Raw genomic sequence first — 27,536 nt, forward strand, 5'->3', positions numbered from 1 at the left:
AATAACAAAATGTTAGAAATCCTCTCCAATTCCTCAAAATTTGAACTCATAAACGAAGACCCTGTGAAAGTCACCCTACATGAAACCCAGTTGAAATCATTACTAAAACAACTCAAGAAAACGAAATCAATTGATAAAAAAACTTACAACAAACTCTATCTGACTGGCTGACGCATAGGTATACAATATGGACTTTCAAAAATTCACAAACCAACCATTCCCTAACGACCCATTCTATCTTCTATAAATTACTGCTCATATAAACTAGCTAAATTTTTCATTCCACTGCTTACACCCATCTCCACAAACTCATTCATCAAAAGTGACTCATTCTCCTTCGTACAAGAATTACTTAACACTAACATCAACTCTAATAAAGTTGTTATGGCTAGTTTTGACGTAACTTCTCTTTTCTCCAACATTCCCCTGCATGAAACAATCAATATTATCTGTGATCTTCTTTTTGCTTACCATAAACAATTTCATGGACTCACACACACCGAATTCAGTAATCTACTAACGCTATCTGTAAAAAATTGCTTCTTTATGTTTAACGACCGCTTATACCACCAAATTGATGGTGTTGCTATGGTTACTCCTCTTGGCCCCATTTTTGCAAACATATTCATGTTTTTCCATGAACAAAACTGGCTGAAAAACTGCCCCACAAATTCAAACCCATTCTCTACAGACGATATGTCGATGATTGCTTCCTCCTTTTAAATCACTTGATCTTTTCACAAATTTTCACAGCTTTATCCCACTTTCTTACAAACGCAACTTAATCTCTGGCCTATTACACCGCTTTTTCAACCTCTGCTCTAGTTATGAGACTTTTCATGCCCAAATTGAGACCACCAGAAAACTATTCAAACTCAATTGCTATCCAACTAATATGTTCGACCATATTGTCCGTCGTTTCCTTGACACAAAATTCGAACAGAAACCACCTACCCTTAGTGTCCCAAAGAAAATAGTGTATTTCTGTCTCCCATTCACCGGCTGTCACTCGTTACAAATTCGCACACAAATCAATCGTTTCTACAACGCTGCTTTCCCTCATCTCAATGTCAGAATCGTCGTTCGTACCCCCACACGAATCTGTTCACCTTTTCCCGTTAAGGATAAAATTAAGAAGTTTCTGAGATCTGGTGTTGTTTAGTTATACACGTGTCGATGCTGTTCCGCGTGGTATGTGGGTGAAACCACATGCCACTTACACACCGGAATGTCGGAACACTTGGGGATCTCTCCTTTGACTGGAAAACGCTATACTAACCCATTAATGTCAAGTATTCTTTCTCATAGTAACTCCTCCAACCACCCTGCTTCGCCAGACGATTTTAAAATCATCCCATCCTGCTTCGACAAATTTGACCTTATGATACACAAAAGCGTCCTTATCTCCAAACTAAAACCTTCACTTAACACCCAAGGCAGCTCCATCCCTCTTAAGCTTTTCCAGTCTCAACACCTCACCATAACAATACATCAAATCACACTCACACATTCACAGTAATCTGATACCTCAAACTATGTAAATAGTTCTATATAAATCTATAATTCTTGTTAACTTCTTAATTAGTCTGAAGATGTCTTGAGTAAAGACGAAACGTCACTCTTTTAATAAATTTCATAAAACCAAATTGTTTATGACTATGTTTAAAATTATTTGTTGGGCTCTACTATTTATATTGAGAAGTTTATTATTTTCAAACTGATAGGCCACACTGATACCCAGCAAAATGGGCAAATTTTACCCTCTATTTAATTAAAAAGAGTCGGCAATCTTCTATTACATATTATAGAATATCCTATAGCATATTTAATGAAATTTCTACGGAATTCTAAAAATGTGCTACACAATTTTTCAGAGAAGATTAATGTAATGTTCTACAACAGATTCAATAAAATATTGATACTGACATTATATTAGAATGAGTAACTTAGCGTAATTATGCAATTTTTTAGACTTTCATGTTTTGGTAATCTTAATACAATACATCATCTAAAACATTATTAATGAACTAAAATTCTATTTAATACAGATATAGAGGTGATAATAAAAATTATAGAAATTTTTCATGCTGTAACATGAAAGTAACATCAAGCTCTAACATCAAGCTAATAGTTACAGTGTAACTATTTAGCAGCCATAATGTAAATAAATTCAATTAAGTTTAAAATACATAAGGATTGTTCAAACTACTCTTTATTGTGTTAGTATGTAATTTAACTTCTCCACATTGGTTCATTATTGGGATGTTTTCTACTTTCCCTTTACCAAATTGTTTATCATAACATTTTCACATGTTGCCCCCAAACCAATTAGAATCTGTACCTAAATAAAGAAACATTGTAATAAAATTAAAAAATCTAATTTTTGCTACAATCCCTTATCAACATTTGATAAACATTTTGCAGCTTTGGATAGTTTTTGTAGTTGTGTTCAAGCAATTTGTTAAAGTAAAAAGTTGCAATGAATGCCTTACTCCAGTTTTCAATAGCGATGAAGCCTCTGTTTCTATTCCAGATTACACAAAGGGAATTAACATTTAGAATTTCATTCTGAAATTTATTTATATAATAACATCAATAACTATATAAACTTTTAAGCTGGCACTTATAAAGATAGGGGAATTGCCTAATTAAGACAATAGACAATCATACCTGTCTATAAAGCCTTTTACAAATTATTTCAGGAAAATATTCTAGGTATAACAGTCATCTGTCTAAAGCAATAACCCTACATTCTTTAAATACTCGGGCAGGGAATCAAACACCCCCAACAACAAATACGTAAACAAGGGAACAGTAATCAGATAACGTGCTACATACTTGTTCCACCGTCAAGGCAATTTAGGTTGCAGGATAATCTATAATTGTACCTGAAAGAGGACTGGCCCAGTGCAATATTGTTAAATATGAATTAAAATTACTGCTGCTTCTACTTCTATTCGTATTTGAAATAAATACCTATATGGGAAAACCGTTATTAAGTTTTGATAGGAAAGGAAATATTTAAATTAAAAAACTTCAACAGATACGTACAACTAAATTTGAGTCTGATAGTACTCTAGAAAGAACAGTTATAGTTCAAACTGTCGGTAGATAAATAGCACTCTTCACCACTTGGTTCATTAATTTCACAGAATCAGTCAACCAAGCTACCATTACTCGTTTCTCAATTAATATCCTCGCTTTTTGTCGAGATATCTCTGATTTTCGCGATCCACTGAATTTCTCCCTTCACACAAGCCATCCTGCTTAATATCAGCAAAGTATATTTCCATCACTTCCTTGTCGATACCCCAGCATCTGTTGTAGAAATCGTCCGAATTGGTACGAGTTATCCACCGAATTTCTTCCATCTAACAAGCCACCTCGTTTACTATCAACAAAATACAGTTCCATTACTTCATTGTCAATGTTGTAGAAAGTTGTCTATATTTTTGTCTATACTTGTTTGTCTATAAAGTTGTCTATACTTTTGAAACACTTAAGTAAAAATTGTAATGTAATACAAGTATGAAAAAGATTATTAGTCTAATATTATAGAATCATCATATATTTTCACAAATATTACCAAACGTTTTAAACACACATCCTAAAATTTAATATATTACATATACATTTATCATCATCTGTATTACAAGAAAAAATCTAATTTTACAATCAATATGATATACTATAAAATTTTGATACATGATATAGCTTTGCTTGCTTTATAATCATTTTAAAACCCTGGTTCAAACCACTGAGGATGAGGGTTGCTTTTTGGCATTTACGTAGAGCAGGTTATGTTTATCAATACTTGTCATGTCGTACACTTGGCTATTTATTTAAAGGATGAACTTGCTTATAAAATGCTCAATACACAAATATGAATGCATTTCAAACGTTCCACCAGTTCTTAAGAAGTGGGAGAAGTAAATGAACAGAAACAACAATCACCAACAATTCAAAATTTCAAATCATCACTTTCACACATTACAAGAGCATGTGAATATCTTACAAAGCAACTCTAACTTTAAAAGTAATAAAATTTTTATGAAACATGTTGTATTAAGTGGATTGTGTGTATTTTGCACAGCATTCAAAAAAGCAGACTACCTGTTATCAGTTTTATCTTAAATTTTTGGTCTTTGACAAATGAGAAATTCATATTTCGAAGCAAGTTCTCACTTTTATGTTTTATATTATACAGTGTTACGTATACAAAACATGTCTTGGAACGTCCACAATGCGTCTTAACACATTAATAACCAAATTTTGCTAACAGTTTTGAAAAAAATAAAACATTTAGGCTAATATTCTATTTCCAAGTTAGCAGTTTTTGCAAAACAATCCGTCACGCAAAATAAAACAGTCCACGCGAGATACACGCGAAGCGTCAAATCAGCTTCTAAGTGGCTTCATACAAGTCTAGGCATGTATATTGTGAGTTAGCCTTCCTGTTGTTGTAGAGTTTACTGGTCACGCGAGTCACGCGATATCAATTTGTTGTCATAACAACAACGTACAAGCTCTGTTTCCCAATCAAATGAGTCAATCGCAGTCATGTGACTCCAAGTACTACGTGAAGGCATTGAGTTCTATACATTAAGTTCTACAATAAGTGGACCTGCTAACTGTACTGGGGTGAGGTCGCCAAAAATTGCGGCCAACGGACGTATTTCCGCTGAAATGATCGCTTTGCAGAAAAATACTATTCTCGACCTCCCTCTGCTGTCTATAGTAAATTATGAAGAATTTCTCAAAAACAAACACGATATCACAGATTATGGATATCGTTAGTTTCATATTCTGTGACGATATCTTTTTGGCATTTCGTTTATAATGCCAACACTTCAATCGTTCAATTGTTGGATGTCGTGGTTTCCACAAAAAGAACATATTGCTTCTCACAGGTGAGATAGTTGCTTGTTTTGTTAGTCCGTCATCGATTGAAAAGCAATAAACAATAATAAATTTTCCAATTCAGGACTAGTGCTGTGTACCATATGACTCTTAAAAAGCCTTGGCAAATATTTCTGTTCTGCACAGTGCTGTAGAAGTGGGGGGCGCTTAGGGGAGGAGCCCCCCTTCTACTTTTGAAATGGGTTGTTTTAAAAGGGGACTATTGACAAAAACGTCAAGAGAGCCACCCTTCTGATAAATTTAGTTCTTCAGCACTGGTTCTGCATCGTTGTCATCGCCAAAAGGATAAGCATTATCAATCAATTACGCCATTTTGACTATGTCTTCGAAGCTCATGTCTCCTCCACTCCTCATATGATGAAAATTTTGCTCCATCCATGTCGTACCACATTTTGGTAGACAATTAATAAAAATATCACTTGGTCTTGGCACAAAAGTCGCTGCATGCTAATAGCTTTCTTTGGTTACAAATGTGGCACTAGCGACACTTCATTTACATTAGGTTTTATCTATTGAGTGCTATAATAACTGGAGCAGCTATCTCAATCATATCTTTAGTATAGGATGTCAAAAAAAATAGCGGATTTGAGTTTACTGAAAATGACTGCTTTTCCAAAAATTTCACAATTTTCACTCCCCAAGCGAATAAAGAGCGAAGACATTGAGTTCACAGACGATTCATAAATAACTGTAGAATCTATATAGAACTACAAGGTCAGAGGAGTGACTAGAAGGTTAATTGGGGGTGTATATTCATATATTCCGTTGTGCCCTACTGATTTCTTTAGAAAGTGAATTGAATTTTAAAAGAAATCAGTAGGGCACAACTAAATATATGAATATATACCCCCCAATTAACGTTCTAGTTACGCCTTTCTACAGAGTTGATGAGTATAAAACTGTAGGGTTAGGTTGTATGTATAAAACTGTACAGTAGAACCCGAATTAAGTGGTCACCCTTGAGGATTTCTCGTGTGTCCGCTTAACTACTTGCCAAATATTCCAAAACAAAAATAACAACACTATATAAAGCAATTTTTTCTTAGTTGGGAAATAGAAAATTGTAAAAATAATCAATGGCAAGCGTGTCAAGTGGTGGTAAATTCACAGGTGGTAAATTGTGTGTATTTACCCTTTCTTGGAGATACGTTTTTTTGTCGATGGCTGAAGGGACGTAAGAAAAATACAAATTGCTGCTGTATAATTAGTCCACACAAACAGAAAATATTGTCAACATTGAGCGATTACGGAAGATAAATACAATATAAAGACATGTATACAATATATTTGACTTGTTCCAGAAAAAATATTTAAATATATATTTTATTATGTCGTGTACTTACTTTACCTGACCGCTTAATACGGTTTCAAAACAATAAAAAATTATGTTTGGAACATTGTAAAAGGTTTGCGCGCTTGATTGGCCATTTTAAGGGACCCCGAAAATGGCCTCTGTAATATGTTTGATTTAAGTACATAAGTACAGCTTATAAATACGACGTGAATATCGTAGCAGCAGTCAAACTATCAACCGTAAATTCTTCCTATAAATAAATATGGTCACATTAGTTGATAAACGAAACAAAACCAGTACTGAATACGCATCGGATTTCTTAAGTGCACGAAAATTCCCATTTAAAAACATATACATTAAGCGCGCAAAGCATGACCCTGATACTCATTCTTTAATAGAGGTGACAGTTAAATAATGATCACTTGAGACATTATAGAGACACTTTCTTAGGCAGAAAAACAATGTCTAGATAATGTCTTTGGCAGAGAGCTTATATGGTAACTATATTCACATGCAAAATAAATTCTTTAGAAGCATTTTTTGAGAGATGTTTCGAAATATTTTGCTTTTACTTTCCTACAATTTTTTCTTTTACAATCCAAAGAAAAGCACACAATGTTGATGCAATACATTTTTATGATAATTTTGGTAGACACCGCCACATGAAAAGAAATAAAATTTTAAGAAGATCCTGTTTTTATTTCCTTATCCACGTTTTAGCTCTTCATCCGTATTTTATCCCTTTATCTGTGTTTTATTCCTTCATCCATGTTTCATCCCTTCATCCATGTTTTATCACTTCATCCGTGTTTCATCCCCTCATCCGTCTCCGTGCCATCAGTATCTGTGTTTTATCCCAACCCAGCAGTCATGATCAGTCGTCACAAGGCAAAAAACTTTATTTTATAACACGTCATACGATATCTATTTGCATGAGGAGTGCTCTGATGCCACGTCATAATATTTATTTTAAATTTCTGATTTGCAGAATGGCAGACAAAGCAAAACCTAAAGCGAATACAAGTCAAACATTTATCTCCCAAACAGTTCTCTCAAGGCCCTAGTGAACCGCTAAATTGTAGCTGCAAAGAGTGTTGTGTAACATTTACAAACTACAACCACGTGCGAATAACAACTTATTTTAAGGACAATTTCGCTGACAAATTTTTATATCTACATCCCTTATATCCAGGGGCGGATGTAGAGTATGTCAAATCCGTCGCGCGACTGACGTTTGAAATTCAAAAATTACCTATTCATATTAATTAAAAACATTAATTATTCTTACTTTATTATCGCATTTATTTCGTGATAAAAATCCAGCTTTATTTATTATTGAAAACTAATGCTAATCCAATGAATATCTCGTTGGTAACCAGATCAGTTGAATTTTAATTGACCTGGAATAACCGACTGATAAGCGGGGTGGCTTTACTGGTTTGACGGATAAAGGAGTCTATGAACGCCAAAAACGCTTATTTTATTGGTCAATGGCCAGATCAGTGGACAGTCTGGAATGGTCTCGACTGATAATAGGGGTGGCCGGACGTATAAGGGAGTCCAATTGCTATCTTACAATTGGTTCATTTGAATTTTTGTTTTATTGTGATTGGTTTGACGGATTTCGACTGATAGCCAACTGAACTAACATAGTCAAGCTCACTGTCTGAATTGAATGTTTGATCGTTTCATAGTAATTTTTATAAGCATGATAGAAACTAAACTACAATCAAATGGAATTCATGGAAATCTTTTACAAATTCATATATTGACATGAATGTGTGCTGTCGAAAGTGAATTTTTTCAAGAGGGGGAAAAATTTATGGATAAATTGTAAATGCTTGGCAAAGACGATCTCGCGAGCGACATTTCATTCATTGATGTTCAAAAGAAAGCCAACATTGTTTTGAGTTTTATCAGCAGAAATTTACATCCAAAATCGTAAGTAAAGGAGAAGTGAAGTGTATGCATGAATGTAATATATCAAAGTCAATTTATGCGAGTGTGTGATGCGATTTATGTCAATATGGCGTATGGTAAGCAGATTGATGCTTCTAAAATTGTTGTTGCCGATGGACTTTTAGCTATGATTTCTTTAGTTCTTGGGGAATCGTGGCCGTTATATGGCAGCGAAATCCTACATTCCTGCAAATATATTTCAATGGACAAAAAATCTGTAGCCATAAGGCGCCATACTATTATTTACTTTATCACAAACAAATGTTTGGGGCTTTTCAGTTTATGATCATTGATCATTCAATCATTGGACAGTTACACTACATATTGTTTAAAATTTGAGAAAACTAACATTGATTACATGAGAAGCCGTTTACTATAACTTGTGATTTTGATTCTTCTGATGCATGAAGCTTTTTATTTTGACAATTTGACTGGAATGGTATTAAACCTGAGTATTTCACATACATGAAATGTTGTCCCATGTCACATATTGTCCCCTTTTCTAACTGAACACCTCATGTAGAGATGTAAAGGTGTGTTAATCTAGGGCTCATACCAGAAAGTCTGCCATAAATTCCAAAGGGCTATTGATGTATGAAAAGCATTTTCTATAAAGTAAAAATGTCTTTCTATGTATGCAGATAAACCTTGAAATTTGACAAAACTGCAAAGTGTTTTTCATGATCACTAGGTAATTTTTCTGAAGATCATTATAATTTCTAAACTAAATTATTTCAGATTTACATTTAAACAAGCTTTGATCTTATGAAAAGATATTTATCATAACCAGTAAGCATGACACATGAACCAATTTCAACATTCATATAATTATATAATTAAAGACATTTTGGTTACATTCTGTTTGTATTTGCAAATACAATGCTACTAGTGATTGCTATATAGCACACCTTGCATATACTTACAGAAGATAATAGTCTAGTGAAATGCCTAATAAACATTTATGGCATTAAGCTGTCCTTAACTGCAAATTTTCACTCTGATAATTTTTGCTTAATCTTTGGCAGAAAAAAATTTTGAGTTTTTTCTCAAAAAGTGAATTTGCTGGCACTGATGTGGAGATGGGTGAAGGGTTACAATAAACTTACCTGGTTTGAAGTCTGAGCTTTTCTATATCTATGAACTGTCCCTTGTAGTACCAAATTTCTAACTGAACTCATTACATAGAGGTTTGAATGGGGGTCTCTTGGGGGGTCTATGCCTGACAACTTGGTAGAAATTTTTCAACACTATATCTGTTTTTGAATAGCATTATTGTAAAATGAATTTTACGTTCCTAGACATGCTAATGAGCCATATATTTGGCATGATAATGAGCCTAAATATTTGGCAAAACATTCAAGTATTGTTCACTTCATTTTTTTTTGAAAAAAAACGTAAGCAAAATGTGTTGTTTTTACGCAAAAACGAGGCCCACAAAATACATTTAGTATTGCTCTAAAACGCTGGAAATGGCATTTTCAAGGCTCTGAAATTCAAAATTTCTCAGGGGAGAATGCCTCAGACCCCCCTCCTATGTGCGGAGAGCCTCCGACGTTTTATGATTGATGTTTGAAAAATCCTAGATCCGCCCCTGGTACTTCTTATAGAAATTCTTTGCCTGATTTTGCGTTTCCAACACACATCATTCAACTGACTGGCTTTCTCTCCTTCGGCCGCAGCCATAGCAATCCGATGTTCATTTTTCGGATAAGATGTTTTATCAATCTAATTGTCCTTTTCATGTGCCATATTTAATATTCCTCAACAAAAGGCGTTCAAAAATTATACTAAAAATTTATAGTTCACGCTTTCTACCTGATCCTCGAAATGATCCAAACAATATTTCTTTTTTCTTTGTACGCACAACTAATTTTTGTAGTCCATATGCCAATATTGTCATCCTAAATTACTGTATTCCTTTCAATTTTATGGTCCTTAATTCGTTATTTTCTACATTTCTACTACATTTTCCGCATGTCTTGACGAAGACTCTGTCATTAATTTGTTATTAATTCCTTTTTTTTGACAGGGCAAGAAATCAACCATGGCACAAGAAAATGATGTTATGGCCGTTAATCGCACTGACCACGAAATCAATTTGCTCTTAAATGATCTCGAAAACATGCCGGACCATATGAAAATTTTTTGCTCATCATTGGCATCACTCTTCAACGAGACGAAAGTCAGTAGCATTACGGGTGGCAATAATGGCGTTCCTGATGTTGTAGGTATGTTTGACATCGCTGAGAAATTCAAAGATATCAGGGAAGAAACAACAAAGGACGCAATCGTATATCTGCGCGCTAACCTACCGATTGTGAAAGAGTTTTTGCTCTCAGTTAGGGATTGTCTGGAGCACTACAAGTTTTTATCATTTGAAAATTGGCACACAATCTTGTCTCACTTACGCAGTGAAATAGAAAAGAACGAAGCACTCGCGCAGACTATTTTAAAAATGCACGAAGACATCTTGATTACCTTGAACAAGCGTAAGCAAAAGGCAGACGCAGTGCTTTTTGAACTAAAGGAGCTTAACAAAGAATATGATGAAAAGATGAGGAAACTTAACGAGGACTTTCGTAAGAAAAGCAACTTAGCAACCATCATGACTTTTGTACCAATCTTAAATCTTATTGCCCCGCGAATTTTCGCTAATAAAGCAAAGAAATCGTTTGCTGGAGCGGTTGCTGCAATAAAGAACAGAGAAGTAAATCAAGAGGCCGCATCCATTGTCCAGGACAATCTTATACCTGCCCTATCAAATTTCATCAAAGGCTTGGAGAAGATAGCAGGTTTCTTTTCAAATCCTTGAAACGGATTTAAAGCAGTACAACAGCGATCCCGATGATGAAACGGAGAGTAACGATTATAGTGCAATTCACTATGAAATCATCAAGGGTAGATGTGATAATATATTGGGGCAACTTAAAATATTTGATGCTTCGTTACCAGCCATTCGAAGCGCCATCAACTCCATTCCCGACGATGCATCAGACATGAACTATGTGCATGAATGGTTCACAAGCAAAATAGATGAGATCAAACGAGAGAAGAGGCACCAGACAATCCCTAAATTTTTTGAGAAAGTGAAGAACAATTTGCTGCCGCCTGTACGTCTAGCCTTAAAGCATGATGAATAGACTCAGTCATGCATTACATGAAGTACCGCATGTCAATTTACTGCTCATTATTTGCATACAAAAGCTAATTATGTTGTTTCTTTTAGTCTATTTGCCTTCACAAGTTGCCTATTTTTGAAATAACAGTAAGATTTTAAAAGTGGTGTTTTTGATACGTTGTCAGCGACAGGGGAGACAAAATGCCGTTTTTCACACAACCCACAGTTTATTACTTAAATGGTCTTTGACGTCACCAGTGCAACATGCTGACTCTATTTAAGCTCCCTAACATATATCATTTTTTAAGTCTGACGACCGATAGAAATTGGTTATTTCTCAATTCACTCTTATATATCTTTTCCTTTCCTTGGAAAGCTTAGGACACATCCCAATTGCTTTTGTTTTGTTCAAAACTTTTGTTCAAATCAGATGACGAAAGATGGAAGAATATTGCTTTTCATAGACTTGCTTCCATTCTCAAACAATTTGAAATTTAATGCGTATTACTTTATGGAAGTTTTCTGTATAAGTTGTTTTTAATATTTCATCAGTTCTTCAATTTTCTATCGCCTTGTGAATACATATTTCAACATATCTGATAATACACAACTCTTTGAAAATCATTTAGAAAGATAACGAAAACTTCAATATACTGCTCTCAGCTTTAAGTTATAAAATTGTCAACTGTTTTTAGTGTAATTGATAGAGTTGAAGTATGAAATCTAAGTAATTAAAATGAAAAAATAATTAAATATATGTTAAATACGCATGATAAATGCCTGCATGGAGTCATTTTATGGAATTGTTAAATTGTTGATACTCAAGTAAAACATAAACGAAAAACAACCCACGATATATGCAGCAGTTTGAATTTAAAAATTGAACACATGATGACGTGGACAAATTTCCAAGCCTTAGCTTGGATATAATGGGATATTTTAATGCAAACTGAAGTCAATCATAATGCATGTTGTGACTTGTGAACATATAAACAAGGAACACATTACAATACTACATATCGGTGTACTTCTGACTTTAAAAATAACGTCTAATAAACACAGAAAACAACTTTTGTTTGTGTCATGCATTCCCTGAACACCGGGGGATTTTCTTAACAAGTGTAAACAAATATATCATTTCACTCCTTGATGTCTCCTGACGACCTTTCGACCGATCACAGGCTTTACTCCAGATGTTTGCAGTCCAGTGATCCTACCACATCCGTCAATTACCCAACAGTTATTTTATCAAGCTGACATTGTCGTCGACTTGTCTGCTTTTCATAGCGACCATGCTCTTTTGGGTAATGCATAAAAATTTGACTTTAAATTGAAACGTTTCGATCCACCATATTGAATCGTTTCAAAAGCAAATGTGGTTTTCCAAACGTTTAAACAAGTTTAGAAGGTTTTTGGCTAAAGTTCAGGATTTTCGTTCTTTTTGGCAAAGTGAACAAAGATCTTTTTACAAAACACCTCTCGTGCCATGTATTGACTGCTCTTATCAAAATGAGACGTTTTTTTAAATAAAAACGCTTAAGAATTAATGAATTTCCATAAAAGTCGAAAAATGCGTTGTAGTTGTTTTTGCCGACTAGCGGCTTTTATAAAAGTTTCAACAACTGTAACATTAATTGCTACAGGCTTTATACGACACAGGCTTACGACAGGTACCTTGCAGGCACAGAACGGTCAGAACGACCCAGGATCATACCAATCGTGCAGAGATAATTCACAAGGAGACACATTAATTTGGCAAACATTACACAAACATGTTTTGGTGACAAACAACAAGGGTGTGCACTCCGTATTCTTTGGCAATGCTCGGCATCATACACTAGCTAACCATTCCTTCTTTGCTGTTTCTTAACAACGTCAAACTTGTAATGGGCGGCCCTGTCGAGTGCCTTGATGTGGAATGTCTTGCAAAGTGAAGTTGAATTTATTTGCAAGTCACACATTATTCATACGACTCTATGATTTTAGAGCACGCTATCGACAGGAGTGTCTTTGGAACGCTCGCCAATGCAAAATACTCGTGCATTTCATGTAAAACCAAGATCGACTCGATCGAGTCAAGCTGTTATGGCCGCTGATTGTATTGTACACAATCGCTAGAGCAATTTGATTTGAAGAGCTCATTTTGAATTCCAATCCCTGCGCACGTTTCCTGAATACGAAGCTGTGCCATTGTCGTTCTCACCTCCAGCGCTCACAAAGAGGTAAAGTGATTGAAACTCAATTGACATAAACAATACGCGCTAAACCTTACGCATTATACAGCAGAAACCAGCGAGAAGCATCAGAGCTACCGGTTTAGAACATTCACACCTGGTCGAAAAAACCGACTAAATTTTGTCGTATAGCAAACTTCACACGGACTGTGTAAGTATTTGATTTGAAAGCAAGCGACAGGCGTTGACAAGATGGGTGATACCTTACATCAAGCCTTAACCGGCGAACAAGCCACTGTTCCTTCTTCGCCAACAGATTCGCGAAGTAGGTTTGTGCTGGAGAGCACATCGAAGCAGAATGATCGAGAAACCTGGGACAACAAAGCTCAATTTCTTCTTGCAACCATCGGATTCGCAGTTGGCCTTGGAAATATCTGGCGATTCCCCGGTTTATGCTACAGCAACGGCGGAGGTAGGTTAGGTTATATGTGTGTGTAAAATGATAGCAAAAGTATGCTGAAATTATTACCTTGGTGACTCCTTTTTTGGAATACTAATACACGAATAGGAATATGTATCTTATGTTATATGAAATGGAAAAAGCAACACATTATACGAAGTAAGTAGATAGCTGAATATCACAAAAAAGAGGTTAAGGCTGTCTGCGATTCCATTCACACATTAATAATATTTAAATAGTTCTTGATCTTTAAACGTGTTGACTGAGGATAGTCAATGACTAGTGAGACAAATGATAGGACGGGATAGTCAGGGTTTCATTCAAATTTTTATAGCATTAAAAAGTACTCGATTTTTTAATGTTTTAATTGAGAATAGTCAATAAATTGTGAGACGAAGATAAGGACGTTAAGAATAGTCAGGAGCTTCATTCAAATTTTCATAACAATGTGAGTAGATGATTTCTTAATACTTTCACTAGAGATAGTAGAAGACTATAGTTAGACGAGGCAAAGGACATTAAAGTTGTCAATGTTTTGACCGAGGATACTGAATCAAGAACCAGTAACATAAAGGAAAGAACATCAAGAATTTTCAGTGTCTACACTCATATTTTATCCACGTTAAATACAGTTCTTGATTTCTTTTAAAACTCTTGAAAGTTCGAAGTCACACAACAGTACGGTGAAACAATTTGATTACGTTCGACCCGGAGAAATTTAGTGACTCGTGACGTTGACTTTCAAAACTATAGGCAAACAAACTGTAGGCAATCCTCATTGCCGTTAGAGCGTGTATAGCAATGATGATTTGAGTTGTGCACTGATCCTAAAAATGAACCACAAGATAGACGTTGAAATTCATGACCGACAGGCTTTGAAAAAAGTGTATTTCAAGGGCAATTTTAGTAGGGAAATAAGGCATGTGTACCGGTGGAATTCCACATATTTCTTAATTACGTTCACATTGTTTTAAGATCATCAACAAATACTAAATGGATACGCATAAACTTAAAGTGAATAAAAAGAACACGGAGTATAGCATGACTAATACTACCCCTTGTTATATACTTATAATCCTCAAGAAATACTGAAACAAATGAAATAAAGACTATTTGATCATCTTGAAAAATCTAGAATATTCCAAGCCAAGACTTTAAAAAAAAGAAGCTGAGCTGAGATTTTGAATTAGAAATGCAGCCTACGCATAGTTTATTTCAATGGCAATCAATTGCATGTACGAAGTCACAGTTTGTGTTCTACATTGAATGTGAAATTGATTGGAAAATCGTTGACATCCGTTGTTATGATTGTTTGCTCTATTCTGCAATATTGGCACATGAACATTATGACGAATTTGTTGATGACAACGGCGCGTTTTAAGTCAAAGTGCCTTGGCTCGGTTGAATGGACAATAACATCCTGTTCTTACAACTTCACAAATAAATTATTTCGTCTTACTACATTACATTATACAGACATTGAAGCCTGTTTCTCATTTTGCTGCGATGGAAGTGTCAAGAGTTTGGCAATGTCGTCATTTCGGTGACGATTAATCTTTCCCTTTATCTCCCAAACCATATTAGCGGCAATACTAAACATAAGAAATTACCAAATATCGTTGTAATTTCAATTTTGTGTTTTCTTAGCATCTACAGCATCCTCCCTTTTGTAGTAATTTTGTAACGGAGGAAAAACAGTTTCAAAACAACTCAGCCTAAGTTCATTTTTTGTACACATGTATGCGATTATAATGAATCCTATTTACAATGTTTACATACAGTTTATCGGATCGTGTTGGGTCATTAAACATTAAATTAAATTTACGGGAAAATAATTTGGGAAGACTTGCTCCGAAAATATTAAAAAGAATGCCTCACAAACATGTGAACTGAAGTGATTACATAATAAGTAGTTACCTAACGACTTTGCATGCGACGGCTCGCTTCTTAATAGGTGTATGGAATGATGTTTATTTGACGAACCCGACGGACCGCACACAGTAAACATTGTATAAGCATGATTTAGGTAAAAGTTATGGCAAAGAGAAATTAGTCTGCATCTCGTATGCACAAATAAAATTGCCTCGAAATGTATACAAGTCAAACAACAACGGAATTATGAAGGCTTTTAAGAGCAATTTCTGTTCTTGCTTGTTTCGGTCGAAAGTCGCAGCTTTTTACGACTGCGCGGGATGCCACAAGCATAAAACAAACATATTTACTGATAGGCTTGGAACAAATAAAATGACAATGAGCCCTGCTGCTTAGAAAAGAACAATTTGGATTTGATTATATTAAAATAATTGCACTGCCGACATTTGCCATTTGATAAACCGCATGGTGCTTATCAATTAGCATGGCCAGTCTAAATCCTTATGGTTTATTTGCTCAAGATGATGATTTGCCCATGTTTATTTGCACATAACATTCCGTTTCGTGAAAACGCGGGAAAATGGCTTCCTGCCAACGGTGAACGGAAAGCGGGAATTATGTAACCATTACTTTTCTCAATATTCGATTCCAGGAATATGATAAAAGAACGAACGTTCGTTAATTAATGCAGTACAAAGTACATGCATACAACATGAAAAGTCGCAATGGGATGTTAATTAACTAAATTCATTGTCACACTATGGCAACACACCGGCATCGATGCAAAAATAAAATTTTTCAGCATTACTTGCTTCAAGACTCTACAGCATTATCTGCTGATAAGTTCACTTGGAAAGTATCAACAACAAAGAACTAAAAAACCGATAAAAGTTTTTACTCCTATATTTTGTCATTTTGATGTGTTTGTATAACCACATTGCTAGAGACGCCCTTCAACAACCGAGGACGACTCCTCAAATTTCTACAGTTCAAGTAGGTTATCTGCTTATGAAATGCTTCCCATATGGCCATTGAAAATGTATCGACCAAATCTCATCTCCATTACAATAGTAAAGGAATTTATTGTCTAATTTTTGATCACTAATTAAAAAAGTTCAACACCAGTCTCTTGAAATGGTGTTACTGCACTCATTGGTCATATGTACATCATATCACGCACAGTGCAATCTAACGGCAAATGCACGCCAAAATCATAATGATGACCTTGGGGAAACCGTACTCGTTTTGTTCAAAACATAATTTCGAGATCGAATAATGTTTCTATTATGGATGGTTGCTTGCAAAGAAGTACACACTGCGTTTATATTGATTGAAAATTTATATTAATTTTGTCATTTGATTAATGATACTTTGGAATTTTGACTCTGAGACAATGGTTATGTTACAATATCAATTCGATCGCCATATTTCCATCCCGGGCAATTTTCAACTGTCCAGAATGGTGAAAAAACCGTTTTGTCACACGGTTACGTAGGCTACATAACTCCTTATGCTAGGCTTTGATATTTCAACACACAGTGGCAACGGTTTGAGCTACACAGGAGAGCATGTCTTTTGTTGACAAACATATTACATCTAGATTACACTATGCATGCGCTTAATTACGTCTCGTGATTTTTTTTTGCATTTCGTTCACCCTGGTAAGGTGTCGACTTACCTTACTAATATTTAGGTGTTGACTTACCTTGCTAATATTAAGGTGTTGACTTACCTTACTAATATTTAGGTGTTGACTTACCTTACTAATATTTAGGTGTTGACTTACCTTACTAATATTTAGGTGTCGACTAACCTTGCTAATATTTAGGTGTTGACTTACCTTACTAATATTTAGGTGTTGACTTACCTTACTAATATTAAGGTGTTGACTTACTTTGCTAATATTAAGGTGTTGAGTAACCTTATAAGCCATTAAGTTGAGGTAACAAGGAGATGACTTTTAATTCCGATAACTTTATTTTCAAACTAAAGAATCAAATGCAAAGGTTCTACAAACCACCACATGACTTCAGATAGCTCAGCTAACCAACCTCGTTAATTCTCTCATTGGATGAAAATCATATGAAACAGTGAAAGTTTTGAATTTCTCTCGAACTTCTCAAGGGATGCATAAAAAAACAAAATATCAAATATAATGCTTTATCCCCATGGATAAAACATACAAGACTGTAATGTAATCTTAATTTGGCTCTATAGGCATGTATTAGCAATGTAATCAACATTGTAAATTTCCCATAACAACGATATGAGAACATTACAATTACAGTAAAATATTTAAATTTATTAGAGTTGACGGGACCGAGGCAGACTAGTCCAAGTTTGAGCCTACATTAAAAACGTCATCAAGCCAGCCTGTAAATTTCTAAATTGTATCATGCTTTATGACAAGCCAAGTTTTAAAAAAATCTTGTAGATTTTCAGGTCCATATTTCATTGCCATCTTTAACACTTTAGCTTCAGTTTCTAATGAGTAACACAAAAGAAACTGAAGACAGTAAAATGTATCTTATACATTAGGATACCAACCCACCCTCCAAATAATTTCTAACACTTGGTATTCCCTCGTGTTTGATTTAGGTGCATTCCTACTTCCGTACATAATAATGCTGATTATCGAAGGAATTCCGCTGCTCTACCTCGAGCTCAGCGTCGGTCAAAGATTAAAAAAAGGATCTCTAATCGCTTGGAGCATGATATCCCCCTATATGGGTGGGGTCGGTCTTGCCTCCGTGGTGGTTTGCATCCTCACGGGAAGTTACTATAGCATCGTGCTGACGTGGTGTTTGTATTATCTAACCTTTTAACCTGAAACTGGTGTCTTATGGAAAATAATTAAGCCTAAATTAAAGTGCAGTTATACATTTCTTATATAATAACTGACCATTGTTAAGCAATAAAATAAAAAATTCAAACTACGATTTTACACTTCGACCACGAAAACTTCCAAGTACGAATCAAATGAGGCTAACAAGGGTTGTCAAAAATTAATTGAGTTTCAATTAATTGCAATTATTTGTAACCAATTAATTGATTGGGCGCACCTCCAATTAAAATTAATTGATTGGCATTGACTGCTTTTTTTCTTTTTTTTTACATTGAAACTACTTTTGTCTTGTCACAGCAGCTCCATCAAAGGTCAATGGTCACTGCTCACAAGTCAGCTGACTCGATTCGATCCTGCCATCTCGCTGCTTGCGTTAGCGAATCATAAGCCACCGAGCCGAGAACTGACTCATCCTATAGCTTCCCGTCAGACATTTCTAAAGCGCTAGCTGCGAAGAGCAAATATCGATTGAACTTGATACCTCTTCCTGTAACGTAATCGCTGAGTCAGTTGCTTTTTTATCATTGTAATTCGTTGCTGGTGACAGTGTTGGTTGAATTCATTCGGACGAAATATGGCCAGCAAGGCAAAGATACAAACATACTTTAAAGAAGCAAAGCCTGGAGAATGGGAGTGCACTTGTGGAAAGACGTTAAAACAAAAGAAGGGCACCGGATGGACAAATCTCGCGAACCATCTGAATTCTCAGCATCCGGATTGGAAGCTAGAAAAAGGACAGACGACGCTCGAAACTTCAACCTCCACCACCACCACTACATCCAGGAATATCTATTCGTAGCTTTAATGGGTATGTATGGGCCTGAAACCTTTTTCGTTTGTGACAGACCCATTGACCCGTAAATACACAACCCTAAGTCCGATATCCACCAACACGCTGAAGAAGTACATGGAAGTGGTTGTGAAATATGTTGAACGGAAGCTGTGCGATACATTGCCTGATAAATTTGCTCTCGTTATCGACGGGTGGACGGAAAAGAGCACTCATTTTGTTGCTGTTTTCGCCAGCTATCCTGACGCGAAAGCAACAGAGGGATATTCGACGGCTTTACTGGCTTTTAGTCCTATGGGCGAAGAAACTGGATTTACCGCTCAAGTTCACAAAGACTTTCTGGAGTGGGTCCTTTCTGTTTATCGAAAATCACTGGAAAATATCATTTGCATTATCGGAGACAATTGTGAGACAAACAAAGCTTTGAGCAACTTTTGTGGCTAGCCATTTGTCGGCTGCGCTTCGCACCGCTTCCATCTTGCTATGATGAAATTCATGGAAGGTTCGAGGATGCATTGGAAAGTTAATTCTTTGATGGTGAAACTCAAAAGTTTGAAATTGGCCGGCGAACTGCGGAAGCATACGATCTTGACTCCCTGCACTATGAATGTGACGCGATGGAGCTCAACTGCGAATATGCTGAACAGATACTTCGAGCTTATGCCTCATCTTTTCAATTTCGATGAAAATTTGGAGTTATTGGATCGCATGCCAACTCCAAGAGAGAATACTCAATTACAGGAGCTCAAAAAAGTTCTCTCTGAACTGGACTCGGTTACTAAAGCGTTACAACGAAGCGATGTGGACTTGGCTGACGTCCGGTGTGTTTTTGACGAAGTGATTCGACGTCATCCGGAGACGGCAAGTTACCTCGGACCTGATGCCAAGATTATCCACTCGATGGAATTCGAAAATGGAGCCAGAAAGATCGTGGAAACGAAAGACAGTTCCTTGACTCCTCTGGAGAGAAATGCTGTCGAGAGTCTAAAGATTCTATGGCAAGAGCAATAACCTGGTAGACACACATACAAAATAGCGAACCTCTAAGGCATGGCGAAAATCAAGTAGTTGAATCCAATCGACAAAAAGTTAAGACGACAATTTTTGCCAGTTGTTAATATGTCAATTTGGCAATGCATTATATAAAGAAAACTTAAGTGTCTATGACATACATAAGAGACTAAACGTCATTACGAGCTTTGCTTCTCGGCTTATTGACAATTTTGAGAGTATACATACACAGAGTTAAAGCCAAACAGATAGCGGTATACAATTTCGCCGTTAAATAATTGACACCTGAATCAAAATTAGTGGAAAACTATAGTAATATAGATTCAATGTTTTGACAACAACACATTTCTTTTTCATAGCTGTATTCCTCATTTTCCGTTCAATCCCATTCATCTGAAAACAGTAATACGTAATTATATTTTTTTACTGAAAGTCCACCGGCATGGTCGACATAAAAAATACCAATAAACAACTTTAGCCATTGTGCAATAAAAAGATTCCGCCATTTTAAAGTAATAAAAAATTGAGATAATTCCACTCAATGAGTAGTCTGCTTTTTTAGTGGGAAAAACTGCGCGATTCTGTGATCTTGATGGAAGCAGCCTCGCAAATCTTTTATTCAACGGGATTGGCATTTGGTTGCATCCTCGCATTTGCCAGTTACAATCATTGAGTTCTATAATAACTGGAGCGGCTAAGTGGACTGGGACCTGATGCCAAAAAAATGGTGTCCAATGACTTATTTTCGCTGAAATGATCGCTTTGCAGAAAAATTATATTCAGGACCTCTCCCTGATGTCTATAGCTAATTATACAGCATTTTTCAAAAACAAACACGATATCTTTTTTTGCATTTGTTTTAAAATGCAAACACTTCAATCATTCAATTGTTGGCTATCATAGTGCCCACAAAAAGGAACATGTCGCTTTCACAGGTGAGATATTTGTTTTGTTAGTTCATCAAAAATTGAAAAGCAATTGAACTTGAAGCCTGAGCGATAAAATCCGACTGATGTTTTCCTATTTTTGTTTTTAAATATAAACATACTTTTCCACTTATTTGTTAATGTGTGAAACCGTAAATCTGTTTGCAAAATAGTTTCCCTGACGCGAAAAAAGATTCTGCTCTTTTTACTCAGTGGGCAGATACTATGAAGAAACGATCACCCCCAACGAGAGCCCTTGAAGTAGAGAAGAGTTTGTTCTGATCAATTTGCTGAAAACATGAAGAGATAATCGGATAGCAAAATGTTTCTGGAATATGCTGCAGTGCCACTATTTCATAGATCATTATAGTAAAAAGACAATTGGAAGATGCTATTGACCAGGCAGAGTCTAACTGTAAAATGCTAAGGCTGAATACAAACAAAGGTAAATGATTTACAGACTTCCCTGTCCAACAGTTGTTTGAACTTGGACTAATTCTATGGATAGACTTAATGGATTTAGTAAAGATACCTTTATATGTTGCATACTTAGAGGGAAAAATCTCATAGCAACTGGTATTAAATATTAGTATAAAAATTATTATTGAGGTAAAAGCTGTATTAGTCAATCAAATTCTGAATTCACATGGCTAATAGGAAACTTATAAAAAAGGGAAAAAGAAGAGAAGTATTAAATACACAATTGTGTATTCATGTTTTAAGTATTATGAACAATATTGTAATTCAAGTGTTTTAAGCACTTGCATTTTTGCCATTTCACAATCATTACAACGAAATCAAATATGTTACAACTTGACAAGTATTTGATGCAGTTCTTGTTCAGATCACAAAAATCTCAAAGGTTCTCATGATTTGTATGCAATATTTTTATCATTATTCATTTACGAAACGCGAGATGCATGTACAAAAACAAATCCCACAATTGTTGCCAAAAAGGCCATCACATGAAAGATATTGAGGATAAATAAGCTAACAGATCCGTTGAATAAAATATGATGTATTTTATTTCGTCTATTTGATAGAGCAAATCATTGAACGACAGTTACGACGCGCACATCTTCATTCCTGTGTCCAACAAATACTCGTTCGTTAAAATCCGTCGTAGAAACAACTAACCATAGTACACCTTTTATGAAATTTATGTTTTACAGTGATTTTCATTATGAAATTGCTTGTCAAATATGGAAACACAGATACTTTTCTCCATTTTAAAGTAATAACAATTGGGTTAGTGTCATTTAACGAGTAATCTGTTATTTTAGTGGGAAAAATTGCGCGATCCTTGATCTGGATGGAGGCTGCCTCGCAAATCTTTTATTCAACTGGATTGGCATTTGGCTGCATCCTCGCCTTCGCCAGTTACAATCCATCCAATCAAAACACGCTAAAGGACGCCATTACGGTTTCATTGGTTAATTCAGGAACGTCACTTTTTGCATCGTTTGTCGTTTTCTCCATTTTAGGATATAGGTTAGTGAAGTATGAAATGTCATTCCTCCTCCTCCTTGAGTTTTAATTCTGAGGAGTGACCAAGCATCGGACTATATTTTTGACAGACTATTGATGTGCGAAAAAAGTTTTACTTTGTTATTTTCATTGTGAAGCAGCGTTTTTTATTACTTTTATGATTACTTCATGAGCTTTTGTAGCTATTTCACTATTTTAGCAAAGTGGGTGAGTTCTGGGTGTTGTAAATGTTTGTTTTAAATTTTTGTTTTAATTTTTTTATAATCATAGTGCGGTTTATTTTGCGGTAAACAAGACTGATGTTGTTGTAAACATTCCGAGTATAGTTTTTATCAAATCGAAGTAGGACATGTGGCCATACCTTTGAAGAATACACAGTACTTTTGCTTTCTACTTCAAGCGTTTTAGAAGAATTCTTAGTACTTTTTACTCAAATCTAGAATATAAAATCAAAGTAACTTAGTACTACTACTGCCCCCAACCGACATTTTCTCTTCGTATTGTTGAATGCACGAAGTTCTCAGAGCTTTTGGCTCCCGTCCCCTCACGAAATCATGTCCTATGTCACTTCGTGAAAATTGTATTCCAAAATCACACCTATATTTATTACAGTATGCGATAAAACCACCAAATATATTTGGCCTACTGACCTACGGCTAAATCCCAGATTATTTAGACGGAATAGTTGATCTTGCTCAAGAAGCAAAGCGAAATAAATATAGATAATACTAATGCCACAATTCGTAACAACAGCAAACGCGAACAGAAAAGGGAAGGTTCAAGCTTCGAACATATAAAATCTAGAATATGAATATTTCTTCTCGATATTTTAAAGTAAAGCGCTCACCTTTCGTACACTTTCTTATTTTTAATTATCAAATGTTTGTTTAGCTCTTCCTTGGCTCGGCTATTTGATTACTTGCCATCCAAATTCTTGTATAATTCGTTTCAAATCGGATATAATCTTGCACGAAATTAAACATGTCCGTCTTCCATGAGAACATGTTGCTTATGTTTGAGTTTGACTGACGTGTGACGTGACTATTTTTGACCAATTAAATTACTTGATTTTTATCTAGGGCCACGGTGAACGTACAAAAATGTGAAGCAGCCAACTTGGCAAGCAATACCACCACAAGGCCTTGTAAATTTGATGATTACTTAAAAAGGGTAAAATTCTGGTAAATTCGAGGCCTCCTTCAATACTGTTCAAAACAAATAAGATCTGATAAGAATCACCTTACAAATGACGTCATTAGAAAGCGGGTCATTGATGAACAATTCTATCAGTGCATGCAGAATACATTGCTATCCTACTAATATGAATCCTAACACGGTCTTTATACGCACATGAATATCCTATAGATGAGTAACGATTAACGAATTCCTCATTTTTCAGGCCGCAGTGGGTCCTGGACTTGTATTCATTGCGTTTTCTGAAGCAATAAGCACCATGCCGGCAGCTCCAATATGGTCGGTATTGTTTTTTCTCATGTGTCTCACTTTGGGAATAGACAGTCTTTTGGTGGATTGGAAAGTGTGGCAGCCTCGTTAGCGGATTTAAAGCGCTTGGATAAAGTCAGGATTGAATTTCTATCAGGTCTGTTCGAGCGCACTTGATTCAATGAAAATTAAAGAGAGAGCTTGACATTTTAAATATCTTATTTTTTACAAACCAACTAGGCGGGATATGTCTCATTTGCTTTTTGCTCGGTCTGAGTATGGTGCTGGATTCGGGCAGTTATGTTGTTCAGTTATTTGATAAGTTCTCGGCGAACATGTCTCTCCTTGTGATCGCCATTTTTGAATTCTTATCAGTGACGTGGCTCTATGGATTCAACAGGTGGGAATTTTACGACGTACAAAGGCAGCAGTTATATGAATGCAATTTAGTTTGGTTGAATTTTTTTATATAACTGCTTTGTATAAAGTCTCTGCGCCTATTTGCATTTCTAATTTTTCTGATTGGAAGAACCATATTGTGAATTTGCAGAAAATGACGTTTTATCACGTCAGTTATAATATACATTTCAAGAATGATGTTCAAGCAAATCAGGAAATGGGGCAAAGATTTTTGTTAGACTCTTTGTCAACCATAGTGTACTGCACGCTTATCTTACAAGATGTTCCTTTTCAAAATCACAAGCCAAAAAACAGAGCATTACCGCTTGCAATGAAACAACAAGGTCCTTGGTAGCGAGCCATACAAACTATTTGAAATTCCACAAGACTTTCACGGATGACAAATTTTAATTATTAAGATATAAACGCGCAAAGCATTGCGGTAAACAAAGACAGTTGATTTTTTTTAAAAGCATGATCTTGTCTACACGCTGTAGCCAGCCCGCAAGCTTGAGTCCTACCATGTAAGCTACTGGCGATTATTTTTTCAATGAGAGAACAAAGAAAATTTGCATAACAGGCTCGATGAGCTGGTTGGTTACATCACTGTCTACAGGAAAACTTTACCTTTAATCTCAAGTTGAATATTTTGCTTCTCTCATCAAATGGTGTTCATTTTGATATTTTCCAGGTTTAGCAATGACATTAGATGTATGAATGGTTCGCCTCCTGGAATTTGGTGGAAAGTGTGTTGGATGTTTATATCACCAAGTATAATACTGACCATACTTATACTGTCCGTCAATAAAATGGCCAGAGAGGAATTGACGTATGACGCTTGGACAAGAGATGTAAGTGAGACAACTATATCGCTCGCGTACATGATTTTTTACACCATGAAGGTCGGCCCCAGTCCCCAGAATGTAAAGGAAAAGAAACTGTAAGGATATCAAGATTGTTGGCATGAATGAATAAGGCTAGGAGGGGGGAGTTTAGGGTCGTATGAAATTTTAACTGTATTTCTTTATGTTCCACAAGGGAAAGATGATCGAGCCAACTTTTCCACCTTGGGCCATCGCTCTTGGTATAACAATGACAATGATACCGATAGTGATCATACCTGTCGTCGCTATGCTGCAATGCCTCGGTGTGGCAACATGGATAGTACCAAATACCCCGCTGGCCATTGATTCATCGACAGAAGCTACAGAAACACTGGTAGTGAACTGTGGCTCAAAACATGTGGAAACAAATGGAAAACATCATGAAGTAAACGGAAACACTCAGCGACAAAGCGAATCGGGTGAAACTATTTTTTAGACATAACTTCGAGACGAGGTCTACTCATAAATTGATATTTTCTTTGAGAGACTATTTTTTGGATCATCGAAATAGATTTGCAACTTGTAAAGCACATTTATATCTTAATATTGACACCAGTGGCGTAGATTGGAAAACCTGCTTCCATAGCTTTGCTATGGTAATTTACATCACATAATCCACATTGCAAAAAAAACAGAGTTTTTTTTAGCAAAATGAATAACGATGCTCTGAAATTTATATAGCAGGACCTGAACTTACGCCTTGCCACGCTACTAGTTGACATTGCACAGTATGAAAAGTGTAATAATAAAGGACAACACGATAAACTCTCTAAGCGTTATTTGCCGGCGAAGTAAAAATCCTTTTAACATTTATGAGGGTAAAACTTGCATTAGGTTGTATTTATAGTCAATGACTGTTTTATTTGTTTTTAAACAGTATGTGACGGTGACGTTGTCATATTCAGCTGACTCCGACAAGTAATGAAAGTAAGGATTCAAACTGTGCGTATCTGGCTTGAAGCCAGCGACTTTGATAAACATTCAATCTGTTCTGCCAGTGCCAGTGAATTATTTGGGCACTGAACCCTATTCTTGCTTAATAAGACAAAACTTATAGATAAATGTTAAAGATAGATCGACTTCGCAATATCTCCTTTGAATCGCTTGTGTTTTGCCTCGAGATGACAAAGTTCGAGTAAAATGTCCCGCTTCTTACACGAAAGAAAGTAATTTCATTGGCTCAAATAGAGCATGCCCAAAGCAGGCTAACATATAAAGAGCAATTTTAATTATGTCCCTATCTTGACAATCTGGCTGATTACGTTTTTGGAAAAGGGCTTTTATAAACATGCAGGAACCATAAATGAAAAAAGTAGCTGGTTAAGGCATGTTAAAGTCTGTCCTTGGAAGTTTGAAATAGTTGATGTGCGTGACGTGCTGATCTCGGTCTGTTGCCGTCTTAAGTAAGTACAATCTTGATGAAATTCTTACGGTTTAATGGAGAAGATATAATGTCAAGTTACATTTAATAAAACCACATAACTTATTGCGCTTCGAATGGCAAAGCCAGTGGTTAACGACTTGACTTTCGCACGTGATGTATTATTGAATGCAACCGAGTCATGGTCCTTGAAATTTTGTCTAAAAATTTTGTAAATAGTTTCTTTTTCCGTTTGTTTATAATAAACCATGTATAAAATCTGGAATTTCAGTTTGCATAACAGTAGCGGATTTTCTTAACAGACAATTTAATCAAAAACGACATTGATGAAAGAAGTTATTTTAATGAAAATCCATTTACTTCCGAGTGAAGCAAATTTCGTGCTTTTTGGTTTACCAACAGCATGCACAATAGCATTGAAATCATACAAATATCTAAAATTAACTTTATCCATACACGTTCTTTAAGGCCTAGCACACTCGATATCCGTTTTCTTTCGCTTGATTCGATTTACAGGAAAATTTGACAGTCCTATCAACACATCAGGGACAAGCCCTAACGAACTTAGCATA

The 27,536-nt window shown here is 35.7% G+C and overlaps 2 protein-coding genes across 2 annotated transcripts; both read left to right on the forward strand.

Annotated features, from left to right (window-relative positions):
* The first annotated feature begins 8,135 nt into the window (after positions 1-8,135).
* LOC124435831 lies at positions 8,136-11,452 on the forward strand. Its single transcript, XM_046985781.1, has 2 exons — positions 8,136-8,155; positions 10,203-11,452. The coding sequence occupies exon 2, from the start codon at positions 10,218-10,220 to the stop codon at positions 10,983-10,985; it is 768 nt and encodes a 255-aa protein (XP_046841737.1). The 5' UTR covers positions 8,136-8,155; positions 10,203-10,217; the 3' UTR covers positions 10,986-11,452.
* Positions 11,453-13,212: 1,760 nt separating this feature from the next.
* LOC124437177 (sodium-dependent neutral amino acid transporter B(0)AT3-like) lies at positions 13,213-26,348 on the forward strand. The gene is given in 13 exon segments (XM_046987185.1): positions 13,213-13,513; positions 13,575-13,937; positions 18,396-18,617; positions 19,488-19,838; positions 19,935-20,430; positions 21,543-21,640; positions 22,653-22,860; positions 23,937-24,027; positions 24,257-24,374; positions 24,377-24,457; positions 24,541-24,700; positions 25,391-25,550; positions 25,738-26,348. Coding segments are annotated over 12 exon segments (2,487 nt in total). The 5' UTR covers positions 13,213-13,513; positions 13,575-13,717; the 3' UTR covers positions 26,020-26,348.
* The last annotated feature ends 1,188 nt before the right edge of the window (positions 26,349-27,536 follow it).

This window comes from Xenia sp. Carnegie-2017, unplaced genomic scaffold (assembly GCF_021976095.1).
Source record: "Xenia sp. Carnegie-2017 unplaced genomic scaffold, XeniaSp_v1 HiC_scaffold_16, whole genome shotgun sequence".
In the NCBI taxonomy this organism is placed as follows: Eukaryota; Metazoa; Cnidaria; class Anthozoa; order Malacalcyonacea; family Xeniidae; genus Xenia; species Xenia sp. Carnegie-2017.

Coding starts and splice junctions, on each gene's coding strand:
- LOC124435831 (XM_046985781.1), top strand. CDS start 10,218: ATGGCACAAGAAAATGATGTTATGGCCGTTAATCGCACTGACCACGAA.